The sequence below is a fragment of the Lepidothrix coronata genome, unplaced genomic scaffold (assembly GCF_001604755.1).
Source record: "Lepidothrix coronata isolate B3197 unplaced genomic scaffold, Lepidothrix_coronata-1.0 Scaffold126, whole genome shotgun sequence".
NCBI classification, from domain to species: Eukaryota; Metazoa; Chordata; class Aves; order Passeriformes; family Pipridae; genus Lepidothrix; species Lepidothrix coronata.
In genome coordinates, this window is record NW_016690306.1 from 1,060,905 (window position 1) to 1,084,411 (window position 23,507).

At 41.6% G+C, this 23,507-nt stretch overlaps 1 protein-coding gene across 1 annotated transcript in view; it reads right to left on the reverse strand.

The window, feature by feature from the left end:
* ENPP2 (ectonucleotide pyrophosphatase/phosphodiesterase 2) overlaps positions 1-23,507 on the reverse strand; it is a 73,385-nt gene that overhangs the window by 43,006 nt on the left and 6,872 nt on the right. Inside the window, 6 exon segments of the mRNA XM_017826398.1 lie at positions 435-526; positions 1,536-1,633; positions 2,826-2,886; positions 4,942-5,067; positions 7,147-7,302; positions 12,971-13,073. Coding sequence (XP_017681887.1) covers positions 435-526; positions 1,536-1,633; positions 2,826-2,886; positions 4,942-5,067; positions 7,147-7,302; positions 12,971-13,073 — 636 coding nt within the window.

A 23,507-nucleotide genomic window follows, 5' to 3' on the forward strand; every position in this document is an offset into this window, starting at 1 on the left:
CACACGGGGTGTGTGCCTGACAGTGTGGGGACAGCCTGGCTGCCAGCCCTGCCACAGGGGTATGTGATGGCTCATTTTACTGCAGGGCCAACACAACACCCAGACACACTCAGCAGCTGTAAATTGTATGCTGACTGCTAAGTCAGCCCTACTGACTTCAGCTCCTCCAAGGAAGGAACAACTGCCAGTTGTATTCAGGGTAGGATTTCAGGGGTGGGTTTTTTTTTTCCCATAGGAGCACTGTGACAATGTATAATGCTGAGATACACTCCATCTCAGCACTTCAAAATACTGAAGAAAAACTAAAAACTGAAGAAAAACTAAAGACCAAAAAGGGTGGACAGTGAAGCAGTTCTATTTTTTCTTGTTAATCTTGCTTCCCACAACCCACATTTCTACTCCAGTACAACATTTTGTCATCAAAAAAATCCTTCCCAGGGACTTACAGTAGCAAGGGTGTACAAGTTGGGAAAGGTTTTTGTAGGGTAGACAGGTCGCATATAAGGAGAATGCGTTCCACAAGATCCTGAAAAATCAATACCAAATGCAAACATGAGGAAACGAAGTTCTCAGACACAGAAAACAAAAACAGAGGAAGCAACTTCTGTGACTCAAAATGATGCAGAAACTAGTTAAATTTTAACCAATTTAAATGAACATTCTGCTGCTTAGCAGTGGTCAGCAGTAGGGGCAGTGGTAAATCTACTCATGCACTCTTTGCACTCCACAGTAAACAACTGAAATAATGCAGCCAGATGACTACTGAACCAGCTGCATTCCCATAGACTGTTTTCTTTTCTGAGCTAGTCTCTATCCAGAGTCATTGGAAATATTTTGTTAAGTAAAACAATGTTAGAAAACACAGGTTTATTTTAAATAATAAATACACTAATGCTGCAGTTTCACAATGCGCTTTGACCTCAGTCCCCACTAGAATCATTTAGACTGGAAAAGACTTTTAAGATCATTGAGTCCAACCATAGATGACTACACAAATACAAGGGGGAAGAAAACCCAACACCTTTCAAGGATATGGGCACACACACAAACACCATGCTATAGAAAGAGGTTTAAATATGCAGTGCATCCAGTATTCCACAAACCCAGGTGGATGTCCATTCCCCCAGAGGTGAGTGCAGGGCATGTCCCCAGCCAGTTAACAGGCATCCACCACAGCTCCTACAGTCAGTTATCCAAACCTCTGACATTTCTGAATCAAGGGGACAATTTTGTGGGCACCTCCCAGCTGGTTTGTAAGAGTGCATGATACATATCATGTACCAAAGATGCACTTCTTTGCTGACAAAACCACATGAAGGTCACCAATTCTGAGCAGCATTTCCCAAACCAGCAGCTCTTCCCACTCTTCTGTGTACATTTAACCAGGTTGCTTTCAAGTCGCCAGTTGATACCATCTAAACCAAAGGGGACTTCTGCCATTTCAGCTCCATGCTGACCTTCCGTTGCTCAATGAACAAACAACTGGGCTGCAAGAGACTGTCTGTCATTCATTGTAAAAAAATAGATGTACTCACTCAGTTTTTCAATATTGGGCATGACCTTGTTCCCTTTCTTCATATATGATGCACGGAAACCATCAACAGAGAAGATGATCAAAGGAGGACGAACAAAGCTAGAAGCAAAAGCAGCAGGAGTATAAACCAGCATTTCAAAACATTTTTTTTTTATTTCCACTTACTCACTGGGACTCCAGAGAATCTGAAGTACAGTTACTGTATATACTACATGTCTATAATCCTTTGCGTACTTAACAGACCGGCAGAAGCTGATAATCCTCACACTTAGTAATACCCAGTGCTCACTCACAATCAGTGAAAGGACTGATATCCAACCTAAAAAACATCTTCCCTGAGCAGTTAAAAACATATAACCCATAAAGGCAAGTGCTTATAGAAGGAGAGGTAAAAGGAAAAAAAAATAATATTCATGAGTACCCACCCTAGCACACTATCTGTAGTTAAAAACCACATCACATGACAGCTGGTCTTCTCTCTTTGCAAACAGAAGTCTGTGTAGCATTTTGAGTGAACTCTGTGAGGCATAGCTCACCCTCACATACTAAAGATGATAGTATCTCATGTTATTTTATTTTTTTTTTATTTGCTATTGAGAGTTGATTGCAAGCAGGCAAAGATTTGTCATGGACGGACACACCTGGGCTTTTAGTGTTTACTGCTGCAGGGGTAAGCAGCTGCCACTGTCACCAAGAGAAGCTCCTCCAAACTATCCTCCTAACAGCACAGGCTGAGCTGCAACCCAACACAGCATCTGAGCAGATGCTTACCTTTAGGGATAATAGAGACAACTGGTTTCAAAAATGCTTACTTTTTCATGTGCTCAAATTCCTCACTAAGTCAAGTCTATATCCCATTGCAAGTTAGAAATCCTTTCATTTAGGAGCATAACACCAGGAGTAATAAATTCAACTTAAAAAAAAAATGGTCTGAACTGTGTTCACATGTGGCTTAACATGAATTTTACTGCAAGCAGAATGACATAAGCCTTCCTACTGACTTCAAATGACTCTGGTTACCTTCGCCATGTAAGTGAAGCAGGAAAGCTCAGCAGCAGGTGATCAAAGACCAAGAGTTCAAACCCATATTTTATGCAACACTACTCACCCAGCAGCTTAAAGGCAAATGTTTTATGATATTATGAGCTTAACTGCACAAATGGTGAAGCTCAGGAAAGCATCCAACCCACAGCCATTCAGCCTGCAGGGCCACTGCAGAAGTGTGGTGGGCAGAGCTGGGGACCACTGGCTGTGCTTCGTTTGGCTTTGTAGTTGGATGCAAAACACTTACCCTGCTGGACACTCAGGAGCCTTTATCTCTTCACAGTCATCATCCACCCAGTGGGTTTCTCCTGCCAGAAAAGACACATGGGAGTTTCAAAAAACCGAAAAATTAAAAAATCTGTGGACAAAGCTATAGGTTTCACAGAAAATATATATTTAAAAAAAAAAATCAAGTCTAGCTCCAGTTAACAGACTGTCTTGTTATACTTTCCATGAATAACGAGCATGTCTTTTCACAAGGCTGAACAAGTGATCTGGTTATATTCTATTCAATAAAAATATTCAAACTAGCACTCCTACAGGTAGCTCTTAAAACTGGAGTTAAAAGCAGTTCTGACTGCAAGAGTCAGTGGTAACGCTTTAGTCACAGTGGTCATCTATTTTAATTTTTTTTTTTTTTTACTTTTGATGTGTCAAAAACAGGTAGTGCTGCTTCTGGCTGTGAATTCTCACCCTCCTTCCCCCAGCTCTGATGTCTCCATGAGCTGATTCAGCTGGCTAAAGGCACAAAACAAAATTCATTCTAGGGAAGAAAAACAACTCTAAATAGTTTCCACCTTGTTTAGAGAGCTGATCAGCTCATGGATCAGGTGAGACCCAGGTTAAAAAAAGCATTAATACTCCTTCAGAGCTAGATTAGTTAAAATCTTCATGTAATCAACTATTTTCTTAAGGTTTTCACTGCTGAATGCTGACTATAGAGTGGCTCATGACTTGCACTTTCACAGGACAATTGAAAAACAAATTATTAACTAACAAGCCTTCTTCCTAAACCTGGCACTATTAAAGGAACTGCAGTTCAATGAAAAGAACAAAACAAAAAACATCATAGAAAAAAACTACAGGAAATGTGTGCTGCAAGCAATTCCAACTGACCATGACAGGAGGTGGAGGGACAATTTCCAAGAAAAAAAAAAAAAACAACCAACACACTATCCTCAGAAAGGCAAAGGCATGAATAAAGAGGAAACACTGTTCTCACATAAGGATTACTCCTGTCAGAGTTCCAGGGTCGTTCAGATAATTTGTTATTAGCCAATTAAACAAAGATTATGTACATTAAAGCTGGAGATGTAAATTCCTCTGTCTTGACCCTTGTGAGAGGAAGCTCACAAAAAAGGCAGGAACTGAAAACATAAATAGTATTTAAGTGGTCTCAGCCTCGGGTTTCTTTGAGAAGGGGAAGAACAATCTACAGGGATTTGTTGGAAAATACATATTTCACTTGGATTCCCAACAGCTAAACCCAAGTAAACAAAAAAGCCCATTTTCAGTGTATGGATCTGGAACATTATCATTCTGTGAACATACACAGTTGTCCAAAATGGTGTGGAAGAAACAATTTCAAACTGTAACCCTTGCCCCAGTAAAGTTAATGAATGAAAAAAAACTAAGAACTAGCTGAGATACAAAAGCAGAACCTGTAAAGCTCATTACCAAGGATCAGAAGATCTGGTCTGAATGGCAGACACACTACACAGGCAGTAGATGCTCTAAAAGAGCAGAGCAGTGGATGAAAGTTAAGCTTTCACAGCCCATCCACCTGCCAACCAGTGTGGGGTGTTCTGTAGCCATGGTGTGTCATGATCGTCTGAAGCCCATGTCACCCACCTGCGAGTAACAGCCCTTGTATTTTTGCAACTCCTCTCCCACAAGAAACAAAGCCTACAGGTGTTAGGCCAAATAGTTTGAGCAGGAGCTTTTGTGGTGGGGGTGGAGAAATGTCTTCGGGTCAGAGATAACATATCTAGGAATGCTCCATTCCTTCTGAGACCATCAGATATCCCTGCTCTCCCTGTGATGCAGACAAATGCATCTGAACACTTTACAGTTTTGCTTTAAACTCTTCATCCTCCTACGCCTATTCTCTTTCTATAATTTTAATTCTAAAGGCAGAGATAATGTCCTTCTACGATCAACAAATTGTACATATTTTTCTCTGCTAGTATCCAGAAAATTACAAATTCAATTCCCCATTCTCCACCACCCCACTCTCCCCACCCCAAAAAAAAAAAAAAAAATCAGAACAAGGAGTGTTCTTCCTTTAGAAGAAAACCCTTTACCCACAGGGCTGCCTTCTATTGGGTTTGGAAAGATAAAAGGAAGAAAGACTAAAGACGTACCTTTGCAAACGACTTGGTAATTAGTACAACAATCTCCTCTACTTAAGCAGTCTTCAGAGCAGTGACAAGCATTGTCATCATTCCTGGTTTCTCCACAACGATCTTTGGTACACTCCCAGCCCCGAGCTACAATATTCACATTGTAAGAAAGAACGAGAGATTGTAAGCAAAACAAAGTAGCAATTCAAGCCACAATGACAACGCTCTAGTCGTTAAAATTGGGTGTAAAGCTTATGGCCCCATTTTAGCGATTTCAAGACCTCTGAAGTATGTCAACCAAAACCAAAAAGGACTCGTGATTTGCAAGTTCAGGAGAGCTCCTCCACCCAATACACGTGTATTTTGCTACCCTCCGGTGTTGTATTTCAGGCTTTGTACAATCTGGATGCCAGAAGTAGTGTGTAAAGAAAAGACAAAAAGGAATCTTGACAGATAAATGGTGGGGCCTGAAGCACAAACTAAGAATCATGGTATTTCTAGGATGATCCTTTCTTTTCCTCACAACTACTACAATCCCCAGCTCAATCCACAGAAAATAAGAGAAAGTAGGAAAGAGATTATGTCGATGCAAATTGATGCCTTACTCCCATCAGTTCCTCACTCACAGTGCAAGATTCAGCATCAACTGAAAAGTTTCGAGAAAACAAGAGTTGTTCTTCCAGTAAAACACTCCAGCTCTTCTTATCTTGCAAATGAAGTTAGGATCTAAGGGCCTGTCTAAATCGAGTGCTCTTTCAAGGGTGGTACATTGCTATATTTTGGAACAGGGCCTATGGTTTTAAGGATGATTTTGCACATCCAGGCCCAACAAAGAAACTTCAAAAATCAGTTTAGACAACATCCACCCAGTAAAAAAACCACATCATATCAGAGAAATGTCTTTTATCTTATTTTCTCCTTCATTTGGGGCTTTTTTTTTCTGTAAGTAGGTAATATTTACAGATTATACATGTGATAATTGCCTGAATAAATGCCTATGGGGGTATATGAGAATTAGCACAACAGTTCCAAGTGCTGTGCAGGTACTCATACATATATGTGAACATGTGTCTGCTGCAGACAGGAGACTTGAAAAAGTGAAAATCCACCCTTTGGTAGCAGACATCTTGCTGAAGCTGAAAGTCTTCAAAAAGAGCCTCTCATTCTGCAGTCATTTACACCGGGGGTGAAACAGCATCAGTCTAAAATCAGAAGTTTTTTGGCCTGGAACTAAAGTTGTTTTTCATACCAGATTAGCTCACCATTTTTTGGTACTGAGCTATGAAAATTATATATTCATAAACAGAGTTGAGGAAATCAGGACTTTTAAACATGGCACAACCATGGGCAATGATATATTTAATCATCAGACTTCTCTTCTGGCTGCTTAGTGTAATACTTCAATAAAGCAAGAAAAAGTTTAATGGCAAAAATAAAAGGCACGTGTGCCAACTCTGACCACTGTGCAAAAACTCAAAAAGAAGGGTATAACTAATAATTTAGATGCACTATGCTGAGAAGAAAAATATAATTTGTGGCCGTCTTCGACGTTTTCCTTGACTATGACTCAAGGTGGGGGGGGGAAAGGCAAAAAAAAGAAGAAAGTGAACACATGGCTGTATTTCCATCCCCCGAGGTCCAATAAATTGAAGTCAAATGTTTCTACCAGAGCATTATAAGCATCCTGAAAACGGGAAATCAGAGTCTGGGGCACGGGTAACAAGCCCAGGCTGTCATCTGAGGCTTGCTCCAAGAAGACCCACACTCCTTCAATGCTCCCAGCTTCCAAGGCACCTTCATGCCACAAATGAGCCTCAATTGCACCAATATTAAGTTATCACTTGGGGGAAAAAAGGATGGCTGACACAAAATGACCAACCTCCAGTTTTTACCACAGCTTTTAATTGTAGCCTAGAGGTCAAACTGGTGCCTGAACACTGATTATTGCTTTTAATTTAGTACCAGAAGATCTACTTTTCATATAATATGAACAGTACCCTGCTTTTTCTGCCCCTCCCCGAAAGAAACAATAGATGCTCATTCCTACTGCTCCTTTCAAGGAAACATGGGCTGCATTCTGGCTGAGCTGAGCCTGCCCAGCAAGGCGAGGTGAGGAGGAGATGCAGGTTATGGCAGGGAGCGAGGGTTTATCAGGTAGGTCCTGACCACTGGCAGGAACCAGGTGTCAGCAGCACCTGGCAGTGCAGGACAGGAGACCCATCATACCTGTCTTCAAGCACAGCTCATCAAAGTCGAAGCAGCAGCTGTTGTAGCTCTTGCACAGGTTGTCACAGCGGCAGCCAGGAGGCTCTGCCTCTTGAAGTTCAAAGCACCTGTTTTTGCAGGAGCCAGAGGTACTGATCCAGGGGGAATCTGACAGGACTGTGTGAACAAGAAACAGGGCAACATTTGTCAGGACAGGTAGCTCAGCCCCAAGCCACTCAAAGGAGCAAAACCTCAGATTCTTGCTCTGGGAAAGGGAAGGAAGCAGGGAGAGGAAAAAGACTGCTTGAAGAAATGAAGGGAAAAAAAGAACAAATTCCAAAAGAGTTGTTCTTTTGGGGGAGAAAAAAAAATAAAGGAAGCAGCATGCTGTGATAACATCCTGCAAAGAAACAGCCCTGGCTTTACCTCTGTAACAATCAAGAGATCATTAGCAGAAACGTATTGAAGTCTCCAAAGCCCCATTCCAGGAGCTGTAGTTATTCCACAGAAGCAGGCCTTTGTTTTCAGAAACCAAGTGACATTTTCATGGCTGGCTGGTCAGTTTGCATAGGAAAGGACTCCAATTAATCTACATGCAACAGCAGGACTTGGTTTGCTATACTGGAAGGCGTCAAATCAATGTGAAGCAGGAAAGAAAACTTTAAGATGCTCTATAAATTAATGGAGAAATAAAGCAAGGCTTTTTGACGAGATTCTGCAGAGCACTAAATTATAAAAAATCCAGAAATGCAGAAGTATTTAAGAAATTGATATATTATTACATGTGTAAGTAAATGGAGGACTGCCAATCTGAAAGCCATGTATTAGACTTCAATATTCTATTAGTAAGGGTCCTTAAAGTCAAAGCTGATATGCACGTATCTGCTGTTTTCTCAAAACTTACTGTTTTGTACTCTTTAAATATTTTCAAAGTTTTTCCTATAAGAGAATCCTACATAGCAGCTTATACAAAACAGGAAAATTGTGTGTTGTTCTCGAGGGTTAATTGCATTTTATGAAATAAAATGACTAAGTTATGCTATCCTTTAAATACAAAGGTGTCCCAAGGAAAATTTCACAATACCTTTTGTTCCTTGAGAGACCTATTAAAATTAAGTATTTGAAATCATCTTGGTTTTGTTTTCTTTTAGGTCATGGTTTGGCTTTGGGTCTGGTAAACCTCACCATGATTAGCAGTATGATTTTAAGAGGACTGACACAATGGCATTTTTGGGAAACAGCTGCTCTGATATTTTCTTATATATTTTTCCCCTTACACTTTTAAATAGCTGAAAGTTCAGTCACTACATAAACTGAAGCAAAATCTCTTCCCAGATAAGATGGCATTAACCAAACACTATGAGAATGGATGGAAAAACGATAAAAGAGGAGTTCAGAGGTGCCATTGTAGTAGCTGATGTCTCATCAGCACCCATCCCCAGCACTACTGCTCCCCCACTTCCCTTGGAGTAGCACTGGCACTGGTTGGACACCAGCATGAACCACTTCAGGGAATAAACCTGTCAGCAAATCAACCCTACAGCAAGATTGTAGGTGAGAACCCCAAACCTATCATGTTTGCACTCATGGATTATGGCAAGGCATGCTCATATGACTGCTTTAAGACAGTAGCAGACAACTGCGTCTCTCTGCTTTTGTGGTTTGTTTTTCTCAACCAGGTCAGCAATGCTCAGTGAGAGTAACATTATACACTTAGTTAAGTTTTGCTCTACCCTGCAAGCATGTTCTTAATGAGACATCAATATTTTGGCCATCTGAAATTCCAAGGACCTAAATGTTGTGTATCTGTGCTGGCAATACAAAGACCAGTGTTTTCTTTGCTCAAGTAAGTAGGTCACAAAGCCATGTTAGAAATTAATCACATGAGAATTGTTTCAAAGCATGCTAATAACTCAAACTTTCAGAGCTATGAAGCCTTCTTCCTTATTTTTAATGACAGATGCTTCCTATCAAATGCTTCTGAAAATCTGTTACCAAAAAATATTTTCATGTTATTTAACCTCTTCCACTACTTTTTCTTTTGGAAGCCAGATAATATAAGCTTCAAATCAAAGTATTGTGAACTTGAAGGTATTACATACTAGCATATAACCCTTACACTGGCATTACCCTCTTCCTTTCAAAGGACAGAGAAGGAGATCTTATCAGAAGGTAAAAAAATCCACATGTCAACATGTGTTTAGGAAAGAGAAGGTGTAAATCTGACTGCAGATTACATAAGAGACAGTTAACTGCAGCTCAAGGAATGTCTACCTGTTGTAAAGAGCAGCTCATCTATCAGGAAACCACTGGAACAAATTGCCCACAGAGGCTGTGCAATCTCTGAGCTTGGAGATTTTGAAGAACAGGTTAGGCCAAGATCTGTCAGGATCACTTCAGTAATAACTGACCATGTCTTGGGATATGAAGAAGGTCTACATAGCTGTTCAAGGTCCCTTCTAGCTCCATCTTCTATAACTGCAAGTTTCCATTTTATGCAAGAAAGGTTTAGGCCACTACCTTGTCTGTTATTTTCTCCTATCTCTTGACAACCATCTCATTACTAATGTGACAAATTATCCCAAATCACTCAGCAAATTCAAGTCACACCTCCTGAGTCAATGCAGGACACTTTCTATACCACAGCACAAAAGAGGACTTGCTAAATTTCTCTCAATATAAGATCACTCCTTTGTTTATCATGCTTGACCTTGCCTTTGCAGCCAGACCATGCTTTTCAGGTCGTGCACAATGCCATGGCAGGGGTACTGGTGCATGCAAAATAGTCTGAAAATATATCAGGAGCTCCATCCGTGGTGAGCACTTTCAAACTAGGAGAAACCCTTGTACAGAACAAACTTACACAGTTTAAAAGTCCTTTTCAAAATTCCTGCATCCCTCCACAGCTCCTGCCGTCAGACTGTGCAGCAGGCAGAGGGATCTCAGCATGAAGATTCTCCCCTCCTTATTTAAAACATAAAGCCTTTCACATCCTTTTCCATACATTCTTTTTTTGGCCAACCAAGCTCAAAACAATCATCTAATTGTCTTTTACATCATAGGTTAGAGACCAAAGTTACATAGGGCAGTAGTGCCTTTGTGATTTAGTTCATGGGGATTACTACATTTTCATTGTAAAGGTGTTATCTTAGAAGGTACCGTATCAAATTACTTCCTTTGACTCTGATTACAATATCTTTTAAAAAAATCATATCCATTTATTTTCAGTAGTATTTAAGACATAAGACAATAGAGACATGGCTACACAGTCATTACAGGAAGGAGACTGCCTGGTAACAATCTGCCATTTTGGATCCTATGGATCCCATATGGAACCTATATGGAACAACCAAATGATTATGCAGAACGTTTGGAGCTTCAATATTGCCACATAATATTCATTTTATGAACTTGCATTTCATTTTCGCAATGAGTAAAATTTCAATGAAAAATCAGAGAAAGAAAAAAAATATATCCTAACTCCAGTACGAGAAAGGTAAGACTCCATTTCTAATGACATGTTAAAAATCCATTGAGAAGGGATAGAAAAACTTCAGTGTATCTCCTTCCAAAGTGTAAGTTATCCTATCATGACCAAGAAACACGCTTCAAGAGATTACTAAGGCCATTTTCTCCAAAAGCGCTTACAAAGCGCAAAAAGCAAATAACTTACAAAAGCAAAGTTGTGAGTCTTGGTTCTCTTATGTCTTCAAGAAATTTTAGGTAAAAAAATTATTTCAATTAAATAATTTGTTGGGTACAAATATTAAACATCTCAAATGTATAAAGACATACATCTGTACACTGTAAAAAGAAAACAAGGTGGGGTAGGTATTATGTGATACTTTGACATGCATTTATAAGCAACTAGGAAAAAAAACAAGTTGGTTTTGGCTCATAGCAGAGTTCTACGCTAGATGAAAACTAAAATTTGTTTATAATCATGGCATACCTCTGGAGAAATAACAAATTGTCTTCCACAGTAATGTTTGGTAAAGACTTTTATCAATCTAAATAAATTAACTCTTAACACCAAGAAACTTGGAAATAAATAAGCCAAGGAAGAGTGAAATTGAAAAATAATTATACCAATCTTTTGTTCTGGATATGTAATTGCACTGGACTTCTAATGAAGTATAACTGGAAGTAATTTTTACTGTCTCCTTTAGACAGATATAACTACAACACTTCATTATTTACTATCACTTTTTTTTTCCTGCAATGAAAGTAACCAAGCTTCATAAACACAGAATGGACAAAACTTTCCATTACTTTTGTCTCTCATTGTAGCAACCTGGACTTGACTACTTCAATGCCAGGTGCAGGTCCAATCTCACCTGTAAGCAAATTCTCAATACACTTCCAAAAATACCTCATCTCCTGCCCTTTTGCAAGAGATCCTGTATTTCTTCCTACTTTTCTGTAATGCTGATCTAATCCTCCTGCTGCTGGAAACAACACACGGCTACTAATCCCAGCCCTGACGGTGTTGAACGGTGCTGGTTGGCTCAGCCGAGCTGGCACCCGATCGGCTGCAATGGGTCCCCAGTATCAGACCTTTGGAACTTCAGTAAAAGCCAGCTCTGAGCAGCTCTGCCCGAGACAATCACTAGCGAATCAAAGCAGCTGGTAGTCAGATGTTGAACGCTTGAAACGCAAATCCTTTGCATTACTATTACACACACTACACAACTACTCTGCAGTTAACATACTAAAAGATTAAAAGCAAAACAAAACAAAACCTGTTTTTCAAACATTTTTTAAACTGATATAAAGATCAAAGGCAACAGACACTATCTTTTTGATTACCTAAAACGCCTCTGCTCAGTGATCAGCAGCCCTGATTGTTGCTGTGATTAGACACCAATTCCTGTCAAAGACGGGGGACAGAAGGACACAGATACATTACCAGGAACACAACGAACTCTGGCCATGGTAAACCATTTTATAATTAAAATTCACAAGCTATCATTACAGACGGGCACTGCAAATGAAACCCTTCCACTTCAATTACGTTAACCATCTCTAAGTCAATGACCGCAGGTTTTGTTTCTCCTGCCAAAGGAACAGAGGCACAAGTCAAGCCTGGGGTTTTTTGCCCCTTTTTTTTTTTTTTTTTAGGAAAAAAAAGGACTAGTTTTTTGGTTTATACATTTTTCCATTTGGAGTATGTCTGAGCTCACAAAATCCTGTATTGCCCCAGAACACAAACAACAGTTCCTTTTGTGACATGTTCTTACTGTCTTCCAAAGAAAAAAGTAAAATGCACAAGAAAAACAGAGGACTCAGTGACAGCACATCTGCACGAACACCTGCTCTCCTCTCCCGGCCCTCTCCGCCGTCAGATGTCTGCCGTCTACTGTTCACAAACCAGCATGACCTCAGGAGCCACAGAAATCCCAAAAGCTTTTCTCACCAGCGCCTCTTGAAAGCTTTCATCAAGTTTCTAGAAACCGCTTCAATAGCTACCAAAATAAACCTAGTACCCTTAAACCCATCAGGGAGTTTCTCTTAGCACTAGAAGGAAACTGTGCAGAGCACAAAACATGCCAAACGCTTCAGAGGAGCTGATGAGACCGATCTCTGTGAGACTGAGAGTGCTCAGTCCTACAACAAGCTAAATTTTCCATAGTCACATGCACACAGAGCAAAAGTTTAAGTAAATAGGAGACCTATAGGTGAGTCCCAAAGGTCAACTGACTCGGGCTCTGCGAGTTATTTATTCTTCTCTATATCCTAGAGGGAAAAGGAACAAGCAAACTACTGTTACGGAGTAGGAATGGTTTCTAACCACAGCCTATAACATAAGGGTATACCGATGCACAATTTAAGTCCGTTACTGTACCTGAGACCGGCCCCTCATCCCATTCTTCGGATCTCCTAAATCGATTTGTTGTAAATCCCATGCAGACATTTACTCCAAAGGCAAAAGCAAACAAGGATATAACCTGCAAAAGTAAAACAGCAAAGTAAGAGAACTGTGCAAGAAGCAGGACTTTCGTGCTAAGAGCATTAGGCATAAAGGGTAGAGATGGTCCTCTGTACATTCGAGCTCCCCAGCACTGCAGTTCCCATCACTGGAGCAGCAGCTGACAGCGTCACCGTTGGAGAGTAACACAAACCAGAAGGGGTTTATGAATAAAACATCTCTTTCTGAAGCTGAAACGCTCCTTTTTGTAGGAACTTATTCAGGACAGACGGGCTGCTACTCCTCCTCTAAAAGCAAACACGCTCCTCTCCTCCCCTACCTGGTGCGAGTGGACGCAGCCCTGCTTAGCCATACCAGGGAATTCTTGAAAAGCCTACGCCGCACCGTCGCCTTTTTTTATAGTGAGCGCAGAGCTCTGTTTGCTCGGGGAGTTCGGGCTATTAGCTACGAGTAATCCCACCTGGTGAGGTTGACAGGCTCGTGTGATTTGTCCAGGGGGTGATTTCATCATGTTTCACTCACAAATCGCAGCTCCGAGTGCAAGAAGCTCCAGGCATCATCCCCTGGCTGCGCCCTCCCCCCAAACACACACCCGCGCGCTTTTATGTGGTTTGCTCTGGCAGAGCTGGGCTTGCTTGTGCCGCGGCGGCCAATAGCTCCTCCTGCTCGTTTTATTCTCCTCACAAAAGTAACATGGTTAAAAGAAAAACCAAATGCGTTTCCATCTGGCTCGAAGAAGAAGAGGGGGAAACTCACTGGGGGCTGCGAAGTGAAAATATCCTGATGCCACCCTCAAAAGTGCCCCGGTGTCAGGTGTGACAGTGCGGTGGGCTCAGTCCCCGCTGACCCCTCACGGTTGGGCGGGTTTGGGAGCTGGGGGACCCCTTTCCTTCTCCACGGGTGCTCCTCAAATTTCTAACTGTGCTGCAGAGCAGAGGCCTCTCAAAACTGGAGACGCTTTCAGAGCACAGGGTATTTTTCAACGTTGTTCTCCCGTGCTGCTGTGGCAGGGCAAGGCTCGTATCGATGGAAACACAAGCGGTTCCATCTGAATAGCTGGAAACCCCAGACTTCCAGAAAGGAAGGGAAGTGACACGTTCCCTCTGCCCCACATTCCCCCATTTTCATCAGCAACCGAAAGCTTGGTTGTTTGGATAAGCACTTTTATTTACAAAGCAAATGATAATGCTGAACAGAATTAAGGTTGAAATCAGTGGCTTAAATATTATTTGCCAAGGCAAATTATTTACCAGTGTAGTTTGCCACTTTTTTTTCTCTGATGAAAGCTTCTTTCATGAAAATATTTACTAACAATTACATTTAAAGGGACAGAGTCGAGGTTTGTAAGCCCTCAGATGGACTGAGCTTCTCTTGGGACCGGTCACATATTCTATACTGGCATTAAGAGACAGTTTTCTTTAAATTAACTTGCAGTAATAAACACATACAATTTTGAGCTTTGTTTAGAGGTACCTTTTACCTGCTGCAATAACTCCCCTTCCCCACTGTGTAGCTTTACAGGACAGAGTCTAAAAAGTCTTTCTCTTCGCTGGCCACATCTCATCAGCTTGCCAGCCTTTGCCAGGAGATGATCCTTTTTTATGCAATTTCTTAACCGAAAGTGGCTCCATTGTGTAGCTGAATCTTTGCATTGCAAGGCTCGGGGCAATGTAATTAGCCCAAAAAGACCTTCATCTTAGCCACACCAGGACATTGTATTCCTTTCACTTGCAAGGACTGAGACTGTGAATTCAAGACCTATCTTCTAATGTCCACTTCACCACTAGCTGGGCTGAAAAAAAAATAGGCAATAGGCAATATTTTTCTAGCAAAAATCTGAGCATAGAAGTCTAGAGAAAAGCAATGATCAACAATGTTACTATCTGTTCCTGTGAAATTCTTTGCCCTTAGCCTCTGGTATATCCTGTGGTTAAACAGTTTCATCCCCAAGCACTAGGTAAGTACAGCAGTGTGTGATCACAGCAGACAGGAAACCTAAGGTGCCACAAGTAAAATTGCTCAGTGGTGTTGCCTATGTATCTCAGCTAATGAAGCTCATGATTTCATGGGCAAAATATGGAAATCAGCAGCCCCAAGCTCTCCTCCAGCTTGGGACCCTCAGATTACTGAGGAACCTAGGCAAAACACAAATGAATTTTCAAATCAGGTGGCCAGTTTTGAGTGTCCAAGCCAATACATCCAGTCTCATTTTCAGAGATCCAGAGTCTTCGCTGTTCCTGCATGTCTTCCTAACGTACAGGTCTTCAGTTCTCTTGAAAGAAAATTCCTACATATGTTAAAAATGGCCACCTGGAAAAATAAAGCAACAAACAAAACCAAGAAATACAGCATCATGCATGACTTCTACTGATTTAAAAATACATATTGCATGTTTCCATTTGTGTAACCTCTCTGGAGCTTGTAAACTTCACGACTTTACGTAATAGAGGAGCTCATTTTGTTTTCTGGTCTATGTTACAAGTATATTAAATTAATTAAATCCTTTGTAATGTCCTTTAGAAATGTAGGTGATGACGACTCTGAAACTGCTAATCTTTTTCATCTGTGTAATGTAAGACACGTTTTCCAGTAGCTCTCAACTGAATATACACTCAGATGCACAATGTTCTTTTTGTCACAAAGATTGTGCCTGAAGCCATCCTACAGATGCAGAAGGAACTTATTAGCATAAACAAGGTCTAATCATTTTGTTCAGGCAAAATTTCACTGCTGGGATCAGTGGCAATTAATTTTTTCAGCAACTAATTGCCGTTTTACTCATTAGAATAGAAAGGACTAAATAATATATTCCTGGCCCAATAATTCAGCAATTCAGTGCAAGTTTTAAGGCTTAAATGAAACACATTTAAAAGGAATTTTAACATGATCAGCAGAATATGAAATACCTCTTCATCAGTTATCGTGAATAAGAATTGACCTTTGGATTTTCTGGCTTCTATTAGACTGATTATTTAACTCTGGATGCAAAACTTCCAACCAGGCACCAGATGGCGTTTTACATGTGAAATTCATACTGTAACATTTCCACAGTTACAAACATTCACAGAATCGCAGTATTGTGTAGGTTGGAAAAAAACATTAAGATCATTGAGTCCAACCCTTAATTCGGCATTTCACGTCCACCACTAAATCATGTCCCCAAGTGCCACAAATTTCATGTCTTCTAAATATCTCCATCAGCTTCCCTGAGCAACTCGACAACCCTTTCCAAGAAGTTTTTCCCAATATCCAGTCTAAACCTCCCGTAGCACAACCTGAGGCCATTTCCTCTCATCCTATCACTTGGTACTTGGAAGAAGAGAACAAACTCCACCTGGCTACAGCCAGGTAGCTCTCAGAAAGCACTAAGGTCCGCCCTGAGCCTCCTTCTCTGCAGGATAAACACCCCCAGCTCCCTCAGCAACTCCTTCTAAGACTTGTGCTCCAGACCTTTCACTAGCTCCATTCCCCTTCTCTGGACACACTCCAGCCTCTCAATGTCCTTTTTGTAGTGTGGGACCCAAAACTGAATCCAGGATTCGAGGTGAGGCCTCACCAGTGCCAGATCACTTCCCTGGTCCTGCTGGCCACGCTATTTCTAATACAGGCCAGGATGCCATTGGCCTTTTTGGCCACCTGGGCACACTGCTGGACCATGTTCAGCTGCTGACCAGCACCCCCAGGTCCTTTTACACAGTTCAGCAAACTGACTGAAGGTGCCCTCAATCCCCTTGTACAGATCATCGTTAAAGGTATTAAACAGAACTGGTCCCAGTACTGAGCCCTGGGGAACACCACTTGTGACCAGCTGTTAATTGGATTTAACACCACCACCACTCTCTGGGCCCAGCCATCCAGCCAGTTTACTATCCAGTGAAGAGGACACCCATCCAGTTCATGAGCAGCTGATTTCTCCAGAAGAATGATACAGGAAATGGTGTCAAAGGCTATTCCATATTGTTAATATAATGGCCAGTCTTCGCGAGCGAAGATTTGGGAAAGGTCATTAACCCTTCGAGCCTGCGCAGTGGATTTTTTAGGTGAGACCCAGCGTGCGCTGAACTGAGCCCACCCTTTAATCCTGAGGTTCATCTGCCGGGGCCGAGCAAGCTTGGACAGTGGCAGTGAGGGTCTCAGAACGTAGGTTTGTTTAGAGTGACCTTCTCTTAGATGGATTGCCTTACCGCTAACGAGCTCCATCTGCCCAGGGGGCTGGGAATCGAACCCGGGTCACAGCGGTGAGAGTCCTGCACCCTAACCACTAGACCACCAGAGGCCCCATTGTTAATATAAGCAAGGCAGTATTTACAGTCTTATATGAAACTGATTTCTCTTGAGCAGTATTTTAATGAGAAAAGAAATGCAGAGAAATGAAGTATACTGGCCTAGTCAGAGGTCGGGGATGGAGTGTGCTCTAAAGAAATGAGCCTTCTTTGCTACTCCTCTCCACTTTGCCCTGGATGCTGGATGCAGCCACATCAGGTGATGGGTGGGGGGCAGGGTGAAAGCTCCAGTATGCTTGATGGCAGCATGAAAGGCAGAAAGGTGAAGAACTTCTCTGAAGCATCACAGAGCTCTCACCCTCCCAAACACAACTTCCACAAATAGTTGTGGCCAAGAAAAATGATTAGTTGAGTGAATGAAATAGCAGTTTCAAAGAACAAAACCTTGTTGGTTGGTAAACCATAGAAATTCAAACAGTGTCCAGATCAAATACAAGCACTGAGAAACCAAATGAACTTCCAGCAGCCAAAGCGATCATGGGAAGAGTCAAGTACTTTGCTGAAGACACCCTGAGTCTTTTCAACAAAATCAAAGAGGTACAACATAACAAGCAGAGCTGATTCCCATGTATAAAGGACTCTAAAACATATTTTTATCACAGAATCACAGAATGGTTAAGATTGGAAGGGACCACTGGATGTCATCTAGCCCAACCTCCCTGTTCAAACAGGGCACATTACTCCGGATTGTGAATATCTCTAAAGGAGACTCCACAGCCTTTCTGGGCAGCTTGTTCCAGTGCTCAGTCACTCTCATAGTAAATAAATTTTTCCTCATACTCAGGTGGAATTTCTCATGTTCCAGATTCTGTCCCTTGCCTCTTGTCTTACTGCTTGGCACCACCAAGGTGGTGGTGGAATTTAGAGGGTTTTATAGATCAAAACCAAGTATCTTTGGCACTCAGACAGTGCAGTGACTGATAAACAAGACAGCGAAGGAAAGGAAGGTGTATTTGAAGGCATGGACAGCAAAAGGACAGCAAAGCCAGTCATCAGGTCAGGTCAGCCAGGTCTGATGACAAAAAGAGAGGCAGGAAGAGTAAGAGTCAGTGCAGGAGGGCGATGACCTGTGGTGAGCAGTCCTTCAGCAGAGCTCAGCCCGGGAGCCAGGCTACAGCCAGATACAGAAGTGCAGAATGATGATTGGACAGACTGGGTATGCAGGAAAAAAGATACAAGAGTTGCTGAAGGATGAGGGACCTGTGTCCGCTCAACTTGTAAAGACCACCACTGAAGACCCCAAAATAGGGCCACTGAGAAGTGTTCTTTATCTGCTGGAGGCAAAATATTTGAGCAAGTAATAGATTTCAAGTGGATGGCAGCTGGCTTGGAAAGAAAAAGTTACAACCTGATCATAAAAGGTAGGAGAGGACACAGATGTTCACATGGATGCATTAAGGGGGTAGGCAGCATAGGGTAGGAAAAGGAACTATTAGCATAGGCAAGGTCACACTATCTTTGCCTTGGGCTGTGGGACACATTTGCAAGTTGAAGAAGCTTCTGCAAGTATCTTTTGTACTTACACACAGAAGTTGCATTTTGTCAAGGAGGCAGAAGGTACTGGACTGACTTCCCAGGAGCTGCACCACCACACCCTCTGCTTCCCCATGAGACTGGGAAGACCTACAAACCAGGCTGTGTTCGTTAAAGTACACCCTCCTCACCACAGTTCCTCAAAACACCACCCAACAACAGCAGTCTCCAATTATCTGTCTGCTCATCATCACCAGACCCTCAGGGACAATCATGGACAAATTAAAGTCTTCCAAATTGCAGTTTGCTTCAGCCCAATCCGTAAGGCACCAAGTGCCTTAGGCACATAAAGGCCCATCAACATTTTTGAGCAACCTACATAACGCCTTCAGGGTTTGCAGGGCTGGGGAGTGAGCACCCACATCCAGCTCAAAACTCGCTGAGGACAACCAACAAAGCACGTCGACCAGCAGAGCACATTGCACCCCTCCTCATCTCACCCTCATCTACGTGTTCGGCACAAAATACAGGTGTACTGGGTTCATGCCTGTCTGAAACTGAGTTCTGCCTTCCCAGGGAGAGAAGACGAACCACTGGCCAAGGGAGGACCTGAGTCCCAGTCTTTACATTTATTTATGTAAAACACTAGTATACTCATCAGGCACTGAAAGCCAGGTGAGTAGCCTGGTGAGAAAAAGGAGGGCATAATGATATAAATTCTCCCACACCCAACATCACATACAACAGCTTCAGTGGTTCAATGTGGGATGTGGGTTTGGTGACAGCACTGCAGCTACTGAAGCTGCTGCTGATGCCTGTGGAGGGGTCTTAACTCAAGTGCGCCCTCCACACACAATCGCCATTTGTGCTGTCACATAAGCAGAACAAGGTTTATAAGAGAGGTCATATAGGGTACCTAGGTCAGCTGGAAAAAGGAGATAAGTTTTCAGTGACCCAAAGAAAGCTTTGGGTGCCTGAATGCTTGTCTCTCCCAGCAGCACTACAGCTTAATCACCACCCACTCCAATACAGGGCATTACACCTCTCACTGTGAGCTGCACACGGCAGCAGCAGCATCAACACTACTCCAACAAATACACCTCCAACAAATTTCTCATCTTCAAAGAAACTAACATTTACCCAACTTGGTTTCTGAACAATATTATTATTATGAAGCTGCACAAGTGCTTCACTAAAATGCACTGAGTTCAGAATTATATTTCTTAAAATAGTCCTATATAAAAATTTTAGCAACTGCAGAATAAAAACTGTTCTGTGATGAAAAATCACATCTTCAGGGAGAATGTGAAGGAGTAAAACATGGAACCAAAGAGCCCATATGTGTTCTTAGTGCAGCTTATGTGAGGTTTAGTATGTATTCAGGTCCTCATCCTTGTTTTCCACTGCCTGAATTGGTGATGGGTGTCACAGGTGCATTCCAACAGCTTTACATCCTTCTTTCTAAAAGAGCTGTAGACTTCAGTCGTGTGAAATCTGCCCACCTACCCCCATACAGTAATTTGGAGGTTCAAGGGCCTTGCATGGTACCTTGCATGTGCCACACACAGTAATTTATTTGAATTTTATAAGTTATACAACCTATTACATCCCATAAAAACCATAGACCTTCAGAAACAAAGAGTTAAAGCTAAACAAGAAAAAAACAACCAAACAACCCCCCCCACCAAAACAAACAAAACCAAACAAAAACCACAAACAAACAAACAAAACCCACAAATGTGGTAGAACTACTTAAAGATGTAAAAAGTTGGTTTTCTAGATTTCAAATCATATGTCTAGTTTCTTTGTGTAACTTGTATGCACATCCTTTACCTTGTTTGAACCTTTCTCAGTAGAATAATAGCTTTGAATCTCTGGATATATAAAACATCTTTTGGGGACTTCTACAATAATCCTGTAACATATCTCTCCTACTTAATCACATTTACCCTCAGCTCAAACTCTACTTTGGCACAATTTTCAAGCTCAAGGCTTGGATATGATAAAAAAATTCCAAGTGCTAATCTCTTCCCTACAAGTAAAATATGGATATAATTAATGCTGTTTTGTTTACTTTGCTTTATCTGCCAGAAAAGAGTTTCTGTTTGTTTGAAACAGATTATTTTGTTCATGTTTTTGGCACTTGGATCAAGAAAGAAGTATTTTAATTAATATTTTTCTTCTAGTTAATCTGGAAAAACTCCATTGATATTTTCAAAACAGCAAAATCCTATTTAATTTCAGTTAACGAGATTCATCACTATGAATAATGTTCTCAACTTGCCTGCAGTTGAGGTTTTGGATGTCCATGCTCTGCGGCATCAATAGTTCTGCAGTAAAAGCAGAGGGATCAGGCTGGAAACAGAGAATTCCCCCACAACAAATAGGGACATGTCTTCAGGTGGGCACATTTTGCTCCTGGTTCTTTATATAAGAGGCATCTAAGGCTGAAGAACTGACTGCTGTTACAGTGACCTGTAAGTGTCTGCACATATGAAAGCTTTTTTGGGGGGCATGGTAGATGAATGCATCAACACAGAACAGGCCTTGGCAGTGTTGCAGTTAAGACCAAAAAAAAAAGCTTGAACCCACTTCACATGAGCATGAGTTGAATTCAAGCTGAGCTATTTTAATTGCATGAAGACTGCAAGACTGTACCACTAAATGCAATCAGTCCAGCATAAAGACAAGGAAATCCCAAAGAGATTAGAACAGTTGACAAAAAAGAGATATTCTCTGACAATTAAAATAACAACTGTTAATGCTGCCTAAACTGCATGATCTGATTCACTGAGTGGCTCCCTGAACATTTATGTGGAGGAGGATACAATAGGAACTGTCCAGGCTTTTGTTCATAGAAAAATGCATAAATGAGAACACAGCTAACACTGTCACAAACATAATCCCATCTACAACGTCTTTTTGGGTGAACTGATTTATCTCATCTTTATGATTTACACAAGCTTAAGCTATCCCCAGCTGTTGAGAGGGGTGAGGTATTCCATTACCTTGGAAATAAGTGGGTTTTTTGCCCTTTTCCTTCAGAACAGAAATAAACCTAGCAAGTAGAATCCAGATATCAAGTGTCTACCACCAGCGCTGGCAGACTGGCTAGTCCTGGCTATCGCTTCCATCCTCTCACCCCAGCCATTCCTAGGGTCACACTGCAAGTCAGAACAGGTTAAAAAATTCCCTTCCTTTGACAGGTGTTGCAGCTGTATGAGTTTTCTGCTCTGGTCCTCAGCCCTGGAAGCAGTGTGTCTGTGAGATACAGTGAGCTGCAAACTGCTATTTCCGACCCCCAAGCCGGGCACTGTAACTGAGGAGCATCCCGTGGGCAGAGGAGAGGCGGGAAGGGCACGGACAAGCTCTTCTCTTCCCCTGACTTGTTCTGCTCCCAGGGGAGTGGAGTCACCACAGCACACGCTGACCAACTCGCATTTCTGAACGTGCATCTGCTGCTGCCTGTTTTAATGGTAAAGCACAAAAGCGTAAAACAATTGCATCTTGCTTTTTTAGGTCGTTTCGGACAGATGGGCCACTTTCCAAGCATCACAAATTTTGCTAAGCTGAAACATGTCGCCCCCAGTTCAGTTGAAGGCCAGCTTTTTTTTTTTTTTTCTGATTTCAGCTGAGTGCAAAGATGGCAAATGTAAGTACAAAGGGAAAAACATCCTGTTGGAACAGTACTCCCTGTTTTCTATGGGTGAGAAAAGTATAAGTAACATTTCAACAACAAAACAATGTGATCCGTTGCTGGATTTTTTTTTTAAATCCATATCATAATGTGTAACTGAATAAATTTCAAAGTCTGCAGGAATGCAATATAAAAAAAAAGAAAAATGCTAGCAGTCAAAAATATGCAACTCTGCTAGCATGGGTTTGCATAAGGATTATCAGGGGGCTTATGCAAATACTTTTTCACCTTTTCAGCATAAAACTTTGGAGAGGAATAAAGAATCTTTTTTTTATAATGAATTAAACAATTCCCTGTAGGGAAACTCAGGTCACTTAAACATTAATAGACTTTGTGATTACTTTTAAGCAAATAATCTTACTGAGTTGTTTTGTTTAACTCATCTTTTTTATCTAGCAAAACAAGACTTCCAGAAAGAAACAGTTCCTTGGTTTGATGCTTGCTGACTGCTGTAGACTAAAAGAGCTCTGCTTTGCTCAGCCTTCACAGAAAGTTCCCCAACCTGGTAAATCTCCTTTTCACAGCAGACAAGACTGAAGTCAGCTAGATATTATATTTTTTTAAGATTCTCAGGGCAGATACAGATGTTCCTGGGCATCCACAAAACCTGCAAAACAGCCGGGACGATTTAATTTATTATCCTTTCACTGTTCATTGCTAAAGCTTCTCCGAGACACTGAAACCAAACACCTTTGTATGTGTCTGATTCAACCCATGTAAAAAGGACTTGAGTAAACTATTGCTCTGATGAAGAGAATGGGGACACCCCCCTTTCAGCAATAGCTTTGCCAGCTAGAGGGAAAGCCTCTGGTGCCTGCTGTCCCTGTTCAGGTATGCAAATTCAACATTTCCTCATTTTGGCAGAGGAGTTGCCCAGCCTGCAACCCCTCCTCTGCACCACACTGAGCATGGCAGTTTCACCGCCTGAGTGATCTTCCTCCAGCTTGGCGCTGAGGAACACTATGATTAAACGACCTTTAAAACAAACACACTTTGGACA